This window comes from Falco rusticolus, chromosome 1 (genome assembly GCF_015220075.1).
Source record: "Falco rusticolus isolate bFalRus1 chromosome 1, bFalRus1.pri, whole genome shotgun sequence".
NCBI lineage: Eukaryota > Metazoa > Chordata > Aves > Falconiformes > Falconidae > Falco > Falco rusticolus.
Genome location: NC_051187.1, coordinates 32,317,487 through 32,336,823, shown reverse-complemented (window position 1 = coordinate 32,336,823; position 19,337 = coordinate 32,317,487). Strand labels below are relative to the sequence as shown.

General features: G+C 37.8%; 1 protein-coding gene across 7 annotated transcripts in view; it reads left to right on the top strand.

The window, feature by feature from the left end:
• Positions 1-19,337, top strand: part of HECTD4 (HECT domain E3 ubiquitin protein ligase 4) — a 76,677-nt gene that overhangs the window by 33,238 nt on the left and 24,102 nt on the right. For 4 of the 7 annotated variants that reach the window (XM_037375626.1, XM_037375625.1, XM_037375631.1 and 1 more), the window contains 30 exons: positions 183-283; positions 1,329-1,527; positions 2,926-3,072; positions 4,243-4,347; positions 5,156-5,319; positions 5,659-5,892; positions 6,137-6,329; positions 6,491-6,595; positions 6,677-6,765; positions 7,403-7,578; positions 8,028-8,163; positions 8,309-8,450; positions 8,548-8,714; positions 9,221-9,367; positions 9,679-9,863; positions 10,366-10,519; positions 10,878-11,158; positions 11,482-11,671; positions 12,778-12,859; positions 13,498-13,700; positions 13,899-14,034; positions 14,725-14,907; positions 15,162-15,332; positions 15,740-15,909; positions 16,340-16,455; positions 17,353-17,456; positions 17,737-17,898; positions 18,020-18,168; positions 18,443-18,522; positions 18,649-18,812. In XM_037375626.1, coding sequence (XP_037231523.1) covers positions 183-283; positions 1,329-1,527; positions 2,926-3,072; positions 4,243-4,347; positions 5,156-5,319; positions 5,659-5,892; positions 6,137-6,329; positions 6,491-6,595; positions 6,677-6,765; positions 7,403-7,578; positions 8,028-8,163; positions 8,309-8,450; positions 8,548-8,714; positions 9,221-9,367; positions 9,679-9,863; positions 10,366-10,519; positions 10,878-11,158; positions 11,482-11,671; positions 12,778-12,859; positions 13,498-13,700; positions 13,899-14,034; positions 14,725-14,907; positions 15,162-15,332; positions 15,740-15,909; positions 16,340-16,455; positions 17,353-17,456; positions 17,737-17,898; positions 18,020-18,168; positions 18,443-18,522; positions 18,649-18,812 — 4,635 coding nt within the window. The remainder of the gene's footprint in view (positions 1-182; positions 284-1,328; positions 1,528-2,925; positions 3,073-4,242; positions 4,348-5,155; positions 5,320-5,658; positions 5,893-6,136; positions 6,330-6,490; positions 6,596-6,676; positions 6,766-7,402; positions 7,579-8,027; positions 8,164-8,308; positions 8,451-8,547; positions 8,715-9,220; positions 9,368-9,678; positions 9,864-10,365; positions 10,520-10,877; positions 11,159-11,481; positions 11,672-12,777; positions 12,860-13,497; positions 13,701-13,898; positions 14,035-14,724; positions 14,908-15,161; positions 15,333-15,739; positions 15,910-16,339; positions 16,456-17,352; positions 17,457-17,736; positions 17,899-18,019; positions 18,169-18,442; positions 18,523-18,648; positions 18,813-19,337) is intronic. The other 3 variants (XM_037375628.1, XM_037375627.1, XM_037375629.1) reach the window with 2 other exon arrangements.

Below are 19,337 nucleotides of genomic sequence, written 5' to 3'. Positions count from 1 at the left end.
AATTGCTCAACAGCTACAAAAGCTGATAATGCTGGATATTAAACTTGACTGGGTACAACAGCTACTAGGTGGTGATTTATTGTCAATAACAACATACAGTGTGATTGTTAATATATTTCAATGATGAAGTCTTAAAATGATTTGCTGGTTGCATGTTTCTAACACTCTGTTTTGTGCCACAGACTGCACTGTTGCTTAAAACTCAGTCTCCAGTTTTCTCAGAACTGCACAGTTCCCCCAGTGGTGCATCAGAACAGAAGGGGAAGCTGTTACCTGATGAGAGGTGATTTTCTTTAGATCTAGATCTTTTTCCTGGGATAAAATACCTTAGCTGTAATGCTCATTTGACCCTTGCTGTGGGATAAATCTTAAAGCATCAATATTTTTATTTTTTTTTAAAGGCAAAGCTGTAATTGTTTGTGAGGCTGTCTTAGAGATACATAAGCTTTTACAAAAGGCAATTAATTCTAATTTTTTTTTGCATATAGAATTAAATGATTTGTATCTTCAGGTACTTTACACAGGCTATGGTTTGTTTTGTTTTTCTCCTCCCCTCAAGCATTAGGAATTAATTCTAAATGTGCATCTTGGAATAAATTAGACTAAGGAAGACCATCATGAGAAAATGTAAATTGCTCTGGCAGCATAAGATAGTATGAAAAACATTGGAAAGGTATTAAATGGTTTAATTTATGTAGAGAAATATAACTATTTTAAGTCCTGCATTTAAATAGTGTGTCTTAGCTCAAAGTTATACAGCTTCTGCTCAGAAACACGCAGCTAAATTAAATAAGAAATGCTTATCATAGCTATTTGCAGTGTTGCAGAATTTGTTGTATTAAACAACTTGTGATAATGTGTAATGTACTGTGTGAAAACTCTGAAGAATTTATTTTCAGTCCTCCTTCAAATTACAAGCTTCAGTGAAATATTAGGCATATTGGTTTATGACAGTGTAATCAGTTTTGGGTGCTGTCCCAGGAGGGGAGGTTTTTTATGCTACTAAGTGTGTGTTAGAATCCATATATAGTACCATTTATTTTTTTTATGGTGCTACTTAGCTTGTTTACCATAATTTGGAAAGCATAGGGAAAAGTTCAGATTTTACAGGTCAGAGATTGGCATAGTTATCTCTAATGTGCAGAGTTCATGCTACTTAAGTTCTATATTTTCCTGCAACACATCTGTGCCTAAAATGAGTCAATACTTTGTGTCATTATGTATCAATACTGAGAGGTGATTTTTAGTACTTCATAGTTTGATGTCTGAATATATAGTAAAAATCTGTGTGTTGAATTTTAGGACGTAATTTTTCACTCTGATTTCAGAATGCTGGAAGAGAAAGAAGAACCAGGTTTTCTTACGGGTTTGAAGATCCCTGCTCCCTGGGCTGCTGGCAAGACAGTAGAAACAGTTCATCCCGTCAGGGATAACTATAAATTTAAAGAAACTGTACATATTCCAGGAGCCCGCTGTTTATATCTTAGATTTGACAACAGATGTTCTTCACAATACGATTATGATAAGGTAAGCAAGGGCCAATTCAGAAATACTTTCTTTTGTATGTCTTTCCATCAGCAGCATTTCCCATTGTCATCATTTCTGCCCTTGTCTCTTATGGCATCTTATTTCCCATGTTCAGGATAATGCAGGAGGTTTTTATTGATAAGAGCTTATTAGTGTACACGGTAATGCCACAGCCTGCCTACTTCAAGCCTGTAAAGTACAAGGATGCAGAGAGGTTTTTTCTTGTGTGAATAACTTCAAAAGAATTCTTGAGTTTCATCTTAAGACTACACTTAGCTAAACAATAGAAAATGTACAAAGAGTTGTTGACATAAAAAGGCGAGAAAGTGACTCTAAGAGGTGCATGTTTAATGTCTGTTATTCTTAAAACAATCCAGAAAGAATATATGCTGAATTGTTCTTGTGTATTTGTTTCAGAACATAGTATCCAGTGATTGTTTCAATGTTTAAGACCTGTTAATTATGAGGATCTTTTGTTAAGTGTTAGGCTCTGTAATTAGGAAGTTACTTTAAAAGGTGTCAGAAGTAGTAGTTACAAAACAGGAGAGAGATAGTAGGCTCCAGAGGTATGGGGGTTTGAGGTGGAGGGGGGGTGCGTGGTTTGAGTGTTCCCCCCCTCAGAAATTCATACCAACTCTTCCTTTATTATTTTTTTTAAGCTCACTTTGTGATGGCTCAGACTGTCAAAGTTTGACTTCCTTCTTGGTTTTCCTGTTTTTTGGTTTTCCATATTTCTCAAATTTTAATCTGGCTGCCTTGTTTGTACATCAGCAGTTTGTTTAAACTGGGCAGGTTAATTTTTCTCCCCCTTGATTATAAATAGCTTGTTTATATAGATTAATATAAACAAGTATTTTCAATTTCAAGAACACAACTAATAACACTTACTTGCTTTAGAGCTACTTGTGCTGCTTGCTAATTCTTGCCATATACTCTTTGACACAGAGCAAGTCCTGTGATACTCCCATTATTTATAAGCATCTTTAATGTCACTCCTTATTGGTTAAACTCTGCCAGAAAACTTTGGGCCTTATCATGTTTCCACTGAAGTCTCTGACAAAATACTAAGTTTGATGGGAGCAAGATCAATCCCTTTATTAGTAGAGGGGCAGTATGTTCTAGTTAGCTCAGCATGAGGACTGGAAGTTACGATTTCTTCTGACTTTGGCTCCCAGTTCTGCTGCTGACTTGCTTTGTGACCTCGGGGACAAGTCGCTCAATTTCCTCTCTGCGTCAGTTTCCCCATCTGTAAAATGGGGATAATAATACTTGCCTACTCACCTCACAGGGCTGTTGTGAGGATTTGTTAATGTTGATAAAGCGCTTTGAAAATATAAAGCGCGGTGTAAGTGCTAAGTATTATTATTATTATTAGATTTTCTTGTTTTTCTCTTACAGTCTAACAGTGTATTTTATGTTTTGAAGTTGGTGATCTATGCTGGTCCTAACACAAACAGTAGGAAGGTTGCTGAGTATGGAGGCAATACACTGGGATATGGCAGCCGTAGTGTCTTAGGAACTGGTTGGCCGAAAGACTTAGTAAAGGTACAGTATTAAAATCCAACAATCTTTAACATAGAAAAATCCCCTTTGGAAACAATGTCAAGTCTATTTTAACCCTTATAGCAATGAAGTCAAAGCTTTTAAATGTCTGGTCAGCCATGATGAGATCACTTAAGTCAGCTGTTGTGTCCTTGGGGAATAACTTTAAACTCAACTGTGTGTTATGTGTGGTGCTTCTCTTTGAGCTTATCTTGTTTTGTTATGTCTTACTGGAATTCATTATTGGTACATTTTGGTTCTGGAGTCTCTACTGGCACTACTTTTATCATAAATATATATTCCTAGGACAAATTCTTGCACAATTTGAGGCAATGTGTATTTTCCCAAGGTCTGTGGACATAACTGCATGTTTTTTAACAGTAACCCACAAATGTAACAAGTCGTAAATGTAGCAATTTTCCAACCATTTGTGTTGGGTTTTAAAATTACGTTGGATACTTTTGACAGTAAAGCTAAGACAGAAAAATCTCAAATGTCTTGAAAATTCAGTATTTCAAGAATTTTGCGGTTATGTTCCCTCAGATTGTATGCAGTATGATTTATTTTTTTAATATGTTTGTGCTGCTGTATTGCCCTACACTAAAACTGGGCTTATATACATAACAAAAATTTCCAAAAGAAAAACAAGAAGTAAAAACCTGTAAAGCAATTTCAGACAAGCACTTGGCTGTTTGCAGTTAATGGAATTTCATTTATTTTTCGGACATAGATTTTTATACTGTTTTTTTAGCAAACTCTTCTATTAATGTGTTGACATTCTTCTTGAAGAGCATGTCTGTCTTCCTTCAGGAAGAAAACTGTTGATTATTGCATGGTTTCTTGCAGACAAACAGTGAATGAGTTTTGATGAAAATCAAAGCCAAGTAACACAGATTGATAAATTCTATGTTGGTTTTTTGTTTTACTATGTAGTTAGCCACCAGCAAAATTAAACAAATTTTCAACTAAAAGGTATCCTTACAAAAGGGAAGAATCTTAAATCAGAGTATATTATTGGAGATAAAAATAATACTTAGATAACTGTCATTAAAAACATTAAGCCATAATAGAAGCCACTTTTATGAAAAGCCTGTTTGTTTGCATCAATTCTTAAATGTATCTTCTTTTTTCCCCCCCTCCCCCCCTCTCCCTCCTCCCCATCAAAATTTTAAGGTGGAAGGAGATACAGTCACCTTCTCCTTTGAAATGCGGAGTGGTCGTGAGCACAACACTCCAGACAAAGCTATGTGGGGCTTTGCTTGCACTGTTCGAGCACAGGTACTCAAACATGACAGATTCCATGGGAGAGGTTCACCTTCAATTTATCTTCTGTCTGTTACACATTCCAAATCAAATAGAAATGTACTTCGAAGTTGGAAGTGAACTTTTGAAATTTAAAACAGTAATTTTTGGCAATAAGACAAACCATCTTTTTACAATGTAAAGGACCTAAGTTTTAGACGTTTGGCTTTCTTAGCTAGAGATATCCTGTGGCATGGTCTGTATCATGCTTAGGGTTTTATGAAGATAGTTATTACCAAGTATGTCTTTATCTGTCTCTTGCTATTGGCACTGGACTTGGGTGAAGGCACTTTAATATCCCCTGCTGCTTGTAGATCAGGATTTCTTTGGAGAGATGGGTATCTTGTAACAACCTGGAAAGCGGAGATTTAATGAGGGAATGCTGATTCCAGCCTATAAAGAAGAGAGGGGAGGGACACTGGGATCAAACATAAGGAAACTTGAACTCCACTGTCAGGAAGCTAGGACTAGGCCTGTGAGATGACAGATCTGCACGCCAGAGAATGACTGAACCAAAAATAACTTTACATTTTCTTCCTTGGTTCAGGAAAATAATGTTTAAATCCTTTGTTTCTTGTCTTAAGGAGTTGTTATATATTGCTTTTAATTGTTAAGTATTTTTTCGCTATACCTCTGTATGAGACCTACAATTGATAGATAAATATCTATAACTTTTATATAGAAAATTATATATAAGAAATATAGAATCTCCTATCTTGAAATATATTGGGGAAGGACTTCGTGGTTGATTGATTAGTGCAACTTATCACTGTTCCTACTACAGGAGTCTTCAGAGGATGTGTCAGGAGGCTTGCCGTTCTTAGTTGACCTGGCACTTGGTCTTTCTGTGTTAGCTTGTTCTATGCTGCGAATATTATACAATGGACCAGAAATTACCAAAGATGAAGAAACCTGTCAAGAGCTCTTAAGATCTAAACTATTGCAAAGGTAAAAAAAAAAAAAAATTTGATCTGCGTCCGCATGTGGGAAGGTGACTTTTGTAGTTGTGTGCAAGTTGTGTGCAAGTTTTAAGATGAAGTTTTGATAATTTTTCCTGCAGAGTCTGTTGAGCAGTTCTGTGTTGCCTAAAACTAAGGGAGTATTCTCTCTAATAGAGGTTTTCTTTAGAACAAGTAGAGGAGAATTGGGCTATGCTTGCTACAAGCCATGCTGAATATATTAATAAGTAGTCTGTCTTTGTAATGTGTCGTTGTCTTTCTGAAAGAACAGGGAGTGTTAGAGAAGAAAAAAACTGAAAATCCTTTTCATCTGTTCTTATTTTCCCAGGTGCCAGTGGCAGGTGGAAGCTAATGGTGTGATATCTCCAGCCCTTACACCCAGTCCCTCTCCGTTGCCTCTTACTATAGATGAAGATAGAGAATTTACATATCCTTCTGATGTTCTAGTGCCTCCAGTTGGACACTATTTTGATCTGCCTAGGATTAGACTGCCTCCAGGAATCATGATAAAACTCAGGGAAATTTCTGGACGTGCTCGGCCTCAGTTTAGACCTAGTATAAAGTGAGTAGTTATTGTTTTGCTCTGTTTTTCTAACTTGACTTTTGTTTGAAATGTTTGGTGCCGAAGTGAACAAGCTAAAAAAGCAGCAGTGAGGATGTGGCATGCCTGTCATGTGTTGTGGTATGCATTTAATATCCTGCAGATATTTATTTGTGAATGCAGCATCTAGTGAATTGTGAATATAAATTGTCAAAGTTTGCCCATTATTCGTGCTTAATCAGTTTGGCTTTACCTATAACCCTAGGGAAGTGATTCAGCCAGAAGTAATGGAGGAGATGGTGGTTTCTTGTGTGATTAAACATTTGAATTTGGTTGATGCACTCCAGTCCCTGATAAATTTCCAGTATCAGGAAGAACATGCTGAAGAATATGATTTACTTTGTAAAATTATGGGAGAGACCTTCAAGAAGCTAAATGCCATGGAGAGACAATTGCAGGTAAAAATAAAACTACATAAAACAGAAGGCTTTTTTTAAGAATAAAGTTGTATTAACAGCATTTTAGAAACAGGAATGCAAAATGTACTCAGATTTCTTCTTTTAAGTCTGCTCCTCAAGATGAACAGCTGCAATAGGTATTATTCTTGTCTCTTTATTAGAGTGTGGCCGAGCTGGAGCAGAAATGGCAGAATGAGGTAGATGACGCTATGCATGGGAAGCTGGAGAACAATGTCCCCTTCTTTTATGATTATCATTTCAATGAGGTAAGCATTGTGGCTGCTGTGTGCACTCATGCTTCACGCTGCTCTCAACACATGTTCATCCTCTTCCTTCACTTTGTTTAGAGCAAGATGAAAGAACTAGAACTTCTGTGTTCAATGAAGGAAGTTTCTTTTGATGGAAGTGATCTTGAGAATGTGGTCCTGGCATTAAGGTTAGTAGCTTGGCTGGGGAGTGTACCATTTAGGCAAGGTACTTAAAATAGCGGCAGCTTTAAGCAGCTGTGGAATTTCACTGAGTTCCAAAGGTAGTTATGCAGTTAGTTGCCTACACACACGCTTATCCAGCTAGGCACTTGAATCTCATTGTACCTTGTGACACTTAAAGATGTGAACCAGAAGCTGGTGCTAAATGTTTCGAAAACATTTTATGCCTAATTCCATTAAGAGCTCATAGACCTATAGAAAGAATACAGTCTTTGGGAGCAGATTTAGATGGATGGAATTCAGATGAACTTCTAACCAGGGATGCAGATACTTTAAGACTTTATTTTTCTGTCTGTCTAGCAATATATGATTAAATTGTTAGAAACATTTGTGCTAAAAATATTTGTTACTATATTTTTATGTATTAGCTATATATTAGCTAAATATAATATCTATATTAGTACCTACAGCTACTAGTACTTACTAACAAATCACTTGTTTGGGGTTTTTTTCTGCTTTGAAGGCATAGAATAGTTGACGCTGTATGCCTTCTTTAAAATAACTGTTCTCACAGTAACAATTCATTTCAGAAGGCATTAGAACAAAATTGAGTTTGCTGCTTCTATTTTTCTTTCATAATCTTAGGGAGAAGTTTTTTCAAGAAGTGAATTCACTGATACAGAAGACCTCTCATCCCCTAGCAAAAACAAAAACATTAGTTAAAAGCTTGATGAACAGAGCAGAGCTGTTATTACATGTCACTATTGCGGCACAGTCGGGTATCACAAGAAGTATATCTGGTACCCCTGCAGAGACTCCAGGTACATATCATACTATCAGCATTGTACCTTTTTTTCCTAAAGATATAATTTATTCTTTCTCTTATTATGTCTCTTTAAATTAAATTAAAATTAAACCTTCTCTTTTGCACTTTCTCATATTAAATAAATTCTTTTACAGTAAATGAATTTGTCTTTGTTTTCTGATGGCCATAAACATGGTAAATTAAGGTCTGATTAATAGTATGTCGAATTTAAACTCTAGTCCCCTGAATTTTTGAGGGGAAAATGCTTAACCTAATCAAATCAAAACTAACTTGAAACTAACTGTAAACAGGAAAGTCCTCAGAACTGAGATGTAAGTTCTTGCTTGGACTGGGTTTTCCCCATGCTATGTTATAACTTCCACTGGCATGTCCACAGTGATTTTAAAAACAGTGATTTGTAAAGAACCTCCTACACCAGGACTAACATTCTTTCATATTCTGCAGCCTGTAAATCAGCATCTGAAACAAAAGTGATATCACATGCAGTCCGCCAGCCTGTCTTTCTTCGCAGTATGTCAGCACCATCTGACTTAGAAATGATTGGTAATGAAGATATTGAGTTTGCTAGATCAAGTCAAAGGTATACAAGCATTTATTCCATTAAACTGCTTTACAATAATGTGGCCTGTGGTGTTAAAATCACCATAAACTTTGCAAGCATAGCAGATTTTTTTTCATTGGATCAGCTTACTGATGCCATGTGTAATTATCCTATATTCTCATAGGCGCCGCCACGTTACCAGCCATAGAAGCAGCTCTTTTACTCTTCTCCAGTCACTGACCATTGAGGACAGCAGAGATAAACCCACATACAGTGTTTTACTGGGGCAACTGTTTGCTTTCATTGGAACCAATCCTGACCAAGCGGTATGTCATTTTACATGTCCTAAACCATGATACTTTCAAATTCAAACCTTCATAAAGAAGGGAGGTGTCATTAACAAAACCAAACCAAATCTTCTAGGTATCCAGCAGTGGTTTTCTGCTAGCTGCTCAGACACGGTGGCGTCGTGGGAATACAAGGAAGCAAGCCCTAGTGCACATGAGAGAGTTGCTGACGGCGGCTGTTCGGGTTGGTGGTGTGACGCATCTTGTAGGCCCAGTGACCATGGTACTTCAGGGAGGGCCGAGGTTTGTTCATTTCTCTGAAAATAATTAAATGTTTCTGTCTCTTAGAAGGTAGTACATTGCTTTGTGTGAAGAAAAACCGTGAGAAGTGACTAGCTGTGAGGGCTCAAGCTGGCACAACTAAGCTTGCAACAATTAGTGTGACCCTGTGTGGTAAAAAGGCAGAAACTTCTAAGAAATGCTTTCATTTGGCAGTAGATAAACTTCCCTTTCATACTGGGATGATGTGACCACAGATACGTATATAGAGTATCTTACTGTCCTGAACTTAATTCTAAGTTCATGTTAATTAGGTAGTAGTAGATTTGGCTTATAGTAGTACTGTCATTTAAATTTGATAAATATTTTGTAAGTATTTTGTTTGTGATACACAGTTTTGCTTCTAAATATTCTTTGAGTAATTCTTAATATGTGCCGATTATTATTTTTTTTTTAAAACTACATTTGGAAGTCTGTTCGTGTTGTTTAACCTAGAAAGCCTGCCATTTCAAATATCTAACTACCAACAGAATTGAAGAGCTCACGTGTGGTGGGATGGTGGAACAAGTCCAGGAAGCTTTTGGAGAGACGATGACGTCTGTGGTCTCGCTGTGTGCTCGCTACCCCATTGCTTGTGCAAACAGCATTGGCCTCTTATGCACAATACCTTACACAAGGTATGAAAGTATTCCTTTCAGGAAGGGAAGGAGGGCATCCACAGCTGTCCTTATTAGCTTTTGCCTTTAAAGAGAAGTATTATATGGAATAAATATATTCCTTTTATTTGTCATGAGGAGTATCTGAGAACATCCTGTTTTCTCAGAATACAGAATTTCAGCTGGGGAAGGCAAGGGAGAGACAGAACCATCTTTCTGCAAAGTGAAGTAACTAATTGCTGAGTTAACAGCAAGTTCTGAATTTTCCATGTGTCTGTTGCTAGTGACTAAAAAGTTACTTCAGTAAAATCTGAATTCCTCTTCTTCTACAGGAGTGAAGAGAAGTGTTTGGTACGCAGCGGCCTGGTACAACTTATGGACCGGCTTTGCAGTTTAAGCAGCCAGACTGAATCCAGTTCAAATGAAAAACAGACTAAGAAACAGAAGGTGGCCACCATGGCTTGGGCTGCCTTCCAGGTGCTAGCCAATCGCTGTGTCGAATGGGAGAAGGAAGAAGGTAGGAATGCTGCCAACTGTCTTTCTCCTGTGTGCTTTAGAATTGCCCAAGTGCCTGTGACGTGGTGTCAATGTAAAGGCATTTGACTTCAGTACTGTGCGGGTTTGTGGAATACAAAAGTGGATACCAAAATAAGTTGATTTTCTTTTTGGTTTTTTTAATTCCTTTTTTTCCTTCTCACGGGAGTGTTTGTTGCAGATAATTACAAGTCTGCCACCTGGTTCTGTCTAGACATAACCAGAGAACTTGGAGACCCTGAGTGATCACTTACGCTTTACTTCTGTGACAGGATTCATCCGTAACATAGATAAACTTATCTGTGCTATTGGCTCATGGGACATAATGTTGTACAGGTTTTATTTTTAATTAAAGACAGGTTTATATGCATAAGTTTTGCTATAGCAAAACAAAAATATTTTTTACTATTTTGTGTGTATGGGTAAGAAATCTGTGGAAGTGTTTTTGTTGATTACAATTGTGTATTCTGGCATTACTTTTAAAGGTGGTTCAACAGAAGCTGTTCATTCGGGTCTGGCTCGTCAGGTCTCCAGCCTTCTTACCAACCACCTCGCGAGAGCTACGGAGTGTTGTGGTAATCAAGCTGCAGGAAATGATGCGCTTCAAGATGTTCTCAGTCTTCTTAATGACCTGTCAAGGTACTAGACCTTTGTCTCTGGAGAATGTTTTTCTATGTATGAGAGCAGGTGAGGGTTCTCCTGGGGGTTGTTTTTTGGGTTTGGTTTGTTTGGTTTTGGTTTTGTTTTTTTACAGTAGCAAAGGTAAGGTAACTTTCAAAATCATTATAAAACTTGATTGTAAACTGATACTCATGTTTAATCAGGGCTATTAGATTATGTAATACCTGTTGCAGATACAATTTTGTCCAGCACTGAATTTTTTTTAAATTAAATCTTGTAAATTCATTTGTGTTTAATTCCAAAAGCATCATCAAAAATCAATTCTTTTTTTTTTAAACAGCAGTTACCTGGTTTGTTGGGTTTTTTTCCCTTTCAGGAGTCACATAGGTAAAGCAATCCTCAGCCAGCCAGCCTGTGTGTCCAAGCTTCTGTCACTTCTCTTAGATCAACGTCCTTCTCCAAAGTTGGTCCTTATAATCCTCCAGTTGTGTCGTGCTGCACTGCCTCTCATGAGTGTTGAGGACTGTGGAAATGTGGAATTGCCTCCCTGGAGTTATTCAGTGCCCTCTCTGAACAGTGAACAGGATGATCCCAGTGACCCAGCCTCCAAGATTGCCTCTCTGCTGTTGGCAAAGCTGGCAGATTATGTAGTACCAGGTACTAGCATCTTTTTGATGTCATGCTAATTTGAGAAATTGCAAAGCAAGTCATGTTTCTGCAAGGAGCTTTTGTATTGATGGAAAGCTTAAGTGGGAAAAGAAATGTGATATGTCAGTGTTGAAAGATGGGATATTTCTGTGACTTTCCATCTGCTTCTTAACTGTTCTCAGACTAAGTTGTGTATCACAGTGATGTTTTAGACACATCTCAGGTGTGTTAGCATTAGTTTCAAGGGCAAGACGGTTTGTTGGTGGAGCTCATGTTGTGTGTTTTTCTTTTTTCTTTTTTTTTTTTTTTTGTTTTTTTTTTTTTGTTTTTAGGGTGCCAAACAGTTCTTTCTCCAACTGCCTCTGAGCCAGATACTACTTTGGCAAAAGCCAGCCCTAAAAATTCCATAAAAGGTGATAAAGATCCTGGAGAAGAAAGTGAGGCAGTTGATGGTAAACTTTCTATTTTTATTCATAAACGGGAAGACCAGTCATCCCATGAAGTCCTTCAGCCATTACTAAGGTAACCTTAACTCACTGGCTTGGAATTAGCAACCAATTTCGGCAGTTCAGTTTATCTTCTTTTTTTAAGTGCTACAGCTGTAGAAAAATGTATCCTAGACATAATAGTAAATGGGAAAGCAAAATGTCTTCCCAGTTTGTTGTTACTGGCAGAATAATAATATAATGCAAAAATGGTTTAGCATTAACTCAGTGTACTGTTACCTGTGTAAAAATGCATACCACTATGCTGAATTTGTGGTGAGGCAACAGCAGAAAAAATTTAAATCCCAGTGGTTCCTGAACTTGTCTGTTTTGTAGAAGACTATTTAGCAATGATGAGAGCAGCAAAGCTGAAACAAAGCAGAGTATTCAGATGTATAAAGGGAGGAGGGGGATAGGAAGTGTGATATTTTGTTTTTGCCTTGCTTACAAGCCACTTAAGCCACTAGCAAAGGAACATAAAAACACCTTAATCCGTCTGAAAACAGTCATGAAAAATTAGCTACCTAAATGATACTTCATCAGAAAAATTGAATGTATGTTGTTACAGTATTACAGAATATGTAGGACTAACAAATAGAATCAAAGCAAAATATCTTTACAAGCATTACTTTTAATAATGCATATGCTGGATAATAATTTGCGATTACAGCTTTTATTACTCTTAGTGCACATCTGGGTTCTGAGATCTCTGACTATCAAACAGCCAATGCTATCACCTCTTGCATTTTGTGTTATTTGTTTCATCTTCCCCCACTCCAAAGTGGTTTTAAACCCATGCCCTAAAAATGATACTCAAGGCTATAACTGTTGGGTGTTCTTAAGTGAACTCAGAGTCCTTAGGTGTTTGTGTTCAGTAAAAGCCAATTTTATGATGCTTCTTTTTGAGGGGGAAGGGTTAAATTGCTATGCAAGTAACTACATTCAATAGTATTAAATTCCTGTAGTAATTACAGTGCAGTTGTGTATGTCCTTGACTACCAAGTATTTCTATTACTGTTGAGCAATTCAGTTGCAAGGGTTGCTTTCAAATAATTTGAAAACATGTATATTATATTAAATTGGACAGCTATTTTTTTCCACCAATGAAAACAAAGCTAATGTGTTTTGTTTTCACTTTAATAGTAGCTCAGAAGGTCGTCCATTCCGACTAGGAACTGGAGCCAATATGGAGAAAGTGGTGAAAATGGATCGCGACATGACAAAAGTAAGAAAAGGAATAACTGAAGAATTACTCAACATTGTAAAAATCGGTGTCCAGTCAGAATTCATGGTTTTCAGTGATGTTAAATCCCCTTTGTTAAATGTTGTTTAATTTACAGAACTGTTCAGAAAGATAATGTTAACGTTATGTATGAAGTTATATAGTTACTGATGTAAATACAGGGGTAAAAGATGAAAAAGAATTTCAGTTGATGCTTCTTCTAACATTGTAGGTTATGTTATAGCCACTTCAGTAGTCTCTTTCCTGAAGTGTTTCATGCACATCGGTAGTACGAATTTTAAACCACATGCTTAAATTTTCATGTGTGTTTTCAGACACGTTCTTGAGTGTTTGTATTGGAAATACTCATGTGTGGCTTTTTGATCAGAGAAGAGAAACTATACATTAAGCTAAGAACAGAATATTGAAGGCAATGAATGCACATTGATCTGATCTCTTCGTAGATGAGAAAAAGCAACAGATTAAAACTGTCTTATGATTGTGACTAATACATATGCAGGAAGGTGTTTTGATGTGTTCTCAGCACTTCTACATATGCAGAGGGAGGGGAGTTAAATGCATCGCATAGTGTGGCCTTATAGACCTAATGAGTATTTATCTTACGGCAATTTTGTTTTCAGAGTGGCTGCTGTGAAGTTATTACAGAAGAAGCTGCTGCAGCTCTTCGAAAGGCAACTAAGTGGGCACAGTCTGGTCTAATTGTTAGTGTTGGGCCACCCATAGAAACCATCAATCCAGAAGCTACTAGTGGGTTGTCCACTGGGGACAAAAAGAAGACCGCACAAACCTCTATTTGCAGAGAGAGGAATTCTGAGCTTGCCAGGTAGGTCACTTCAATGCTGTACTTAAAGTCTAAATTCTGCTTTTCTGTGTATCAGTATTTGTGGTGCTCTAGAAAATAAACTGGATGTTCATAAACTTCCCTTTTATTGTGCTGCATATTGTTGTTGACAATGGAAGCTTCTTTTCCTTCTCTTGTTTTGAAATTTGAATGGGCAGCTTGCTTTCTTGTCCTGTATAGGACTGATCCTGTGAGGCCATTCATTAGTGGTCATGTTGCAAACAGCATGGCAGCAGAGGTGATCGCTTTGTTACATAGCTTGTTGATGGCACCAGAATCCAATGCAGCTCAGATATGGACAACAACTGCTGAAAAAGTAAGCAAATAAAAGATTAAGTATCAAATTCTACATCAAGCATGTATTGAGTAGTTAAGAGCACTTATTTATTAGCGATTTCCTAAGCTACTCCTTTTTTGATTTACTACTACTGATGCTTCAAACCGGGATGTGTAACTGCATAGAAGCAGCCCCTTCTAGTAGATAGTATCTATCTGATGGCTTAGGGTAGAATAAATAATCAAAAATTATCCAGCATTAGGGAATTGCCATTCTGCAATTCACCTATCACTTTTCAGTAATTAATAATGCTGATTTTCTTGGGAGTTACCTTGGCTTTGCCAGGTAGTTATTCTACCTTTGCTATTCAGTCCTCTTTGCCATGACCTCTGAGGGTCTGAAGTGTTGGCTGGAAGGTGCAGCCCACTGCTTTTATGTTCCTCTGCATCCGGTAGCACCTAATCTGTTGCTTAGGCTAAATCCCCGAGTGAAGACTTCTGCTGAGACCATGGATGTAACTCCACGATTCTAAAAGTTACTAGGGAATAGAACTGGCTTTGATCGTGTTCACACTTCAGAGAACTTAGAATATTCCAAGTTATATAATTCCCTTCAAGAACAAAAATAATTCTTCTGAGACTGTGTGTGTGGGCTGGAGGCTTGGGGTATTGGTTTTTGCTTGAATTGTGCTTTGAAGTCATTCTCTGGTATTTTTGCTTCTGTCTTCAGGTTCTGTCTCGGGCTCTGATGTACATTCCACAACTTGGGAAATATGCAGAAAGTATTTTGGAGAATGGGAGTAGCAGTGGAAGGAAACTTGCTAAACTTCAGAGAATTGCTCGGCAGGCAGTAGCTGCCCTTTGTGCTCTGGGTGGCTTTAAGGAGACAATTAAAATAGGGTCTGAAGTTCAGGTAACCCAGCACCATTCCTGTTTTGTACCTTAGATGAGAACTGGTGCTTTTGACCATGCTTTGCCTGCATTGGCATATTTGTGAAGCGGTGTGCAGACTGCCTGTGATTGTGAAGCAGTTGCAGTAACACTTGTAGAGACTGCTACTGTGTGTTATTTTTTTCCTAAAACATCCAGCGCTAATTGTGTGTGGTGTTAAACACTCTTTCTTGTTTGTAAAGCCTTAAATCTTATGCAAACCTTTTTTGGTTGTAGGTTTTGGGTAAAGGAATAGCAGGAAGCATTGGAGTTGTGGCATCTATTAATGAACAAGAAGGTATAGCAACGGTCAAATTTCCACCTACCAGTATAGACGGTAGAAAGACCTCACAAGCATCAGACACATTAACTATTCCATTATCTAGGCTCTGTGTTCCAAGATCTGAGGTACGGTAGTTTTAAGAAATCCAGTATTAAGTATAATATCAATTATTTCTTTTTTTGGTCACAGCATACTGGCAATTAATCTACAGCATGTAAAAAGTCTGTTTCATCTTTGATTAAAGATTATTCGTAAAGTTTGCCTCATTATTTTAAACTTATCTTAACAATATCTATATTTATGTTCTCATTCAAGTAACATGGATATTCATCTGTTGGTACTTAAAGATGTTCCATTGCATACTGTGTTGGGTTTTTTGGTTTTGTTTCTATTTTTTTCTTTTTTTAACTGGTGTTTGGTGCTGGTTATGTGATAGTACAAAATAAGAATTAACTCCAGGTAATAAAACGCCCTCATTTCTTAGAAACTAACTACTTGAATTTAACTTTTTACCGTGCCCCCCCACCATCAGGCATTGCCTCTTCATAAACTGTCCATTACTGAGAAGGTAGTACAGGCAGTCCAGTCCATGTTGCTTCCTCAGGAGGGAAGTCTATCTATTCACACCTCACTTCCTGCAACAGGAGATGGCTCAACTCCAGTAATGGCAGTGGTCCGGCTTCTTGCTGAAATAAGAACCAGGTGAGTTATTGGTTTTTTGTGCAGCACCTCCGTCTGTTTTGATACCGTACACAAATGTTCAAGAAAATCGCACAGGTTCTTATTGTCTTCCTCTGTGGGTATTGATATATGACAACAGGGGACAATGCAAAAGTTCTTGCTTGCTTCCTTAAGTACATTTGATGCCTGGATGATGTTCAAATGAGCACAAAAAATAGTGCCTCTTGTAACACTGACAATGAATTGAGCAAATGCTTCATATAAGTAAACATTATGAAGCAGGGGAAAGCTGTCACTGGAAGTTCCAATGGAGGGCTAAGCAACCAGGCAAAGAAATAGATCAGTTGGCACGCTGTCTTTTAAAATAGTCTTGAATTCAGTACATATAAAGACAACTTTGAACTCATTGTATACTTTTGTAATGCTTTAAATGTATTATTTTTCCATTAAGAGCATGCCTGGTGATGGCTCAGCTGTTAGAAGACAGCTCGTTCTGTGAAGAATTCATTCAACAGTGTCCAGCTGCTGTAGAAGTTCTTAATTTGGTAGCACAGGAGTGCAGCCCTGGTAGGTATTCAACATCATCTTGAAGCTTCATTGTCATATTCAGTTCAGAGACATAATAGCTTTTAAATTCGTGTCAGTGTTTTGTCCTCCAGCTACTTAGAGTTTGGTAGCTAGCACAGTACAGCATGCCTTTTCATAGCCACAGAGCTGTAAGAGTAGGTAATAATCAGACTAAATAATTTTAAATTAGGCAAAAAGTTTAAGCCAGGACATGGTTATGCTAGATGCAAGTCCTGGGACTAGTTCTCCGCTACTGTGCTTCTGAACCCTTTTCCCTTTTCTTGCTTCCAGTGTAACCTAGTCTGTATTCCTTGACATTATCACTTACATGTTTTCTTTTTTTGACCTTTTTGCTTGCTTTTGTGCCTTATGATTGAGCTCTTGATTTCCTTTCCCCTTGTTTAAGTATAAGCAGTGGGCCCAGCAGAAATCTTAGTTCAAGGGCAAGACTTAGAAACGTGAGAGCCTTTCATTGGAGGAAAAGTGGCTGAAGCAAAGGATGTTAGGGTCAGAACCAAGTGGATTTCAGTATGAGCTCCAGTGTAAAAGGGTGCATACTGATTTTTTTTTTTTTTTTTTTTTTTTGACAGGCATAAATTCTTTTGACTTCCTGCTTTTGCAGGGTCACGAATTTGCTCACTGAAATGGACTTTATATCTGAATTAATGTTATTGTCTTTGCTCGCCAAATCTAAATTAAACATGAGGAAAACAATTGCTTACATACGTTAGATTTTGTCCTTAATTTTGTTGATTAGCTGACTGAGACTATTTGATGACAGTCTTAAAATGAAAATGGTCATATTTGTTTCTCTTCACTGGTATTAAGATTGCACTCTTGGACTCAAGTAACTAATTTGCTTGGAACCTCATAACTTGATTTGGTTTGTTCTTACAGGGGAGAGGCTCCTTGTTGTAGAAATGCAGTGTGAAAGGTTACGAATGTTGTATCGTGACTGTGCTCGACCTCCCCCTCCTCCACTCCAAGCAGACAGAAGACAGGTGAGCACAGAAGCAGTGCTGAGTCTTCTGCCCCTGGGAAATGAAGCCAGCCAATGAGTGCCGAGGGTCTGCCTGGGGTGTTGGAGCCCAGCCTGGTTGGATTGTTATTTAAACATTTCATTTAAAGGGAATTTCTGTAATGGGATGTGACTTGAGTGCAGTTGTGGTTGTTGCATGTGTTGTATTAAATACGCACTTCATAAAAAAAATGTGTCATTGGATTTCAGTAGATGAATTCAACTGTAATTAGCAAATAATAATGCTCTGTTCCTGTTTGTAGCCCAAAGAAATCACGTGGAGCCCATCAAGAGTGTTTCCCCCTGTGCGAGCTTGCATGTTTTCATCGCATCTCACAGCTGTGACCTTTTTGGCTGATCCTAGCGCAGGTGGGGGACTTCCTCGAGGCACGTTTATCTATGCCACTTCACCAGTTCCTGTGCAGGTAAGAACTCAAACTGTACAACAGTTGTGCCATTTAATATTTAATAGTGCCTGAAAAGAAAAAAAAATGTCTATTTTAACTGTGTTTTGCAAAGAATTTTAAAAATTATTTTTATTTCTAGGCACCATCGTTCTACTGGGAAATTGAAATAGTTTCCTATGGAGATACAGATGATGACACTGGACCAATAGTTTCGTTTGGATTTGCTACAGAAGCTGAAAAACGGGATGGTGCTTGGACAAACCCAGTGGGCACTTGTCTCTTTCACAAGTATGTTGGAGATGTGCATCAAAAATCATGGTCTTGCTCAGTACGTTTGTGAGTTCCTTAGGGAGGAGTACTGTGAGCACACTGTAGTAGGCAACACATAGTTTTAACTGGAATGTTAAAATTATGAACTAGAATATCTCCTTTTTGAAATAAGGAGAGTTGACATACCATTTTTTTGTCAGTATCACAGTTACCTAGTTTTCAGCTGGTAGCAAGTTTTAATCCTTTTTTGTTTCAGTGCTCTTTTTAATGTTCTTGTTGTGTTACTTCTCAGCAATGGGCGAGCAGTGCATTACAATGGCTCCAGCTTGCTGCAGTGGAAGAGTGTTAGATTGGATGTGACACTCTCTCCTGGTATGTAAGAATACAGATAACTTGTTGCTCTGGTAAATCAGAAAATCCTCTAAATGTAGAGGAAATGGTGGATGAGAAAACTGATTAAATCCATGGTTTTCTTTTGGTGATTATATTTCTCTACAGGTGATGTAGCAGGAATTGGATGGGAAAGAACAGAAGGAACTCCACCCCCTCCAGGGCAGCCAGCTAAAGGCAGAGTTTATTTTACGTATTGTGGGCAGCGGCTTGGGCCGTATCTAGAAGATGTCTCTGGTGGAATGTGGCCAGTTGTCCACATTCAGAAAAAGGCAAGTTTTTAACAAAAATATGTTGCTTGATATATATTCTTTCAGAAAAATTAAAAACATTAGATAGAAAGTATTGAGGCTGCTTACCTATCTATAAAAAAGTAGAATGATGGTTTTTGCTTTTATTGACTTAGGTTGAGGTATCCCACTACCATTCCCAGGTGCATATATGTTTTGTCAATATTTTGGATTTTTTCTGCCCATTAGGATACTAATGTGCAGCCAGCTTGATGAGATCGCATTGTTCTGTACTAGTGGCCCTTCCATTAGTATTCCTTCCCAGCAGTGGCCTTGCTTCAAAGCATACTAGCTAGGTATGCTGCATCTTGAAGCTAGAAAAAAGGCACGTTCAAAGTTTGTGTTTAGAAGCTTTAATAATTTCCCTGCTGCATCCAGTTTTATAGCTAGCAATGCTGGGAAAACCGTATGGCATGGAGATGTGATCAGCTTATACCTTTGGGTGACTTTTTTGAAAAAAGCAAAGAGAAGGATCAAAACAATCCATAACTCGTCTTAATGCTTTTA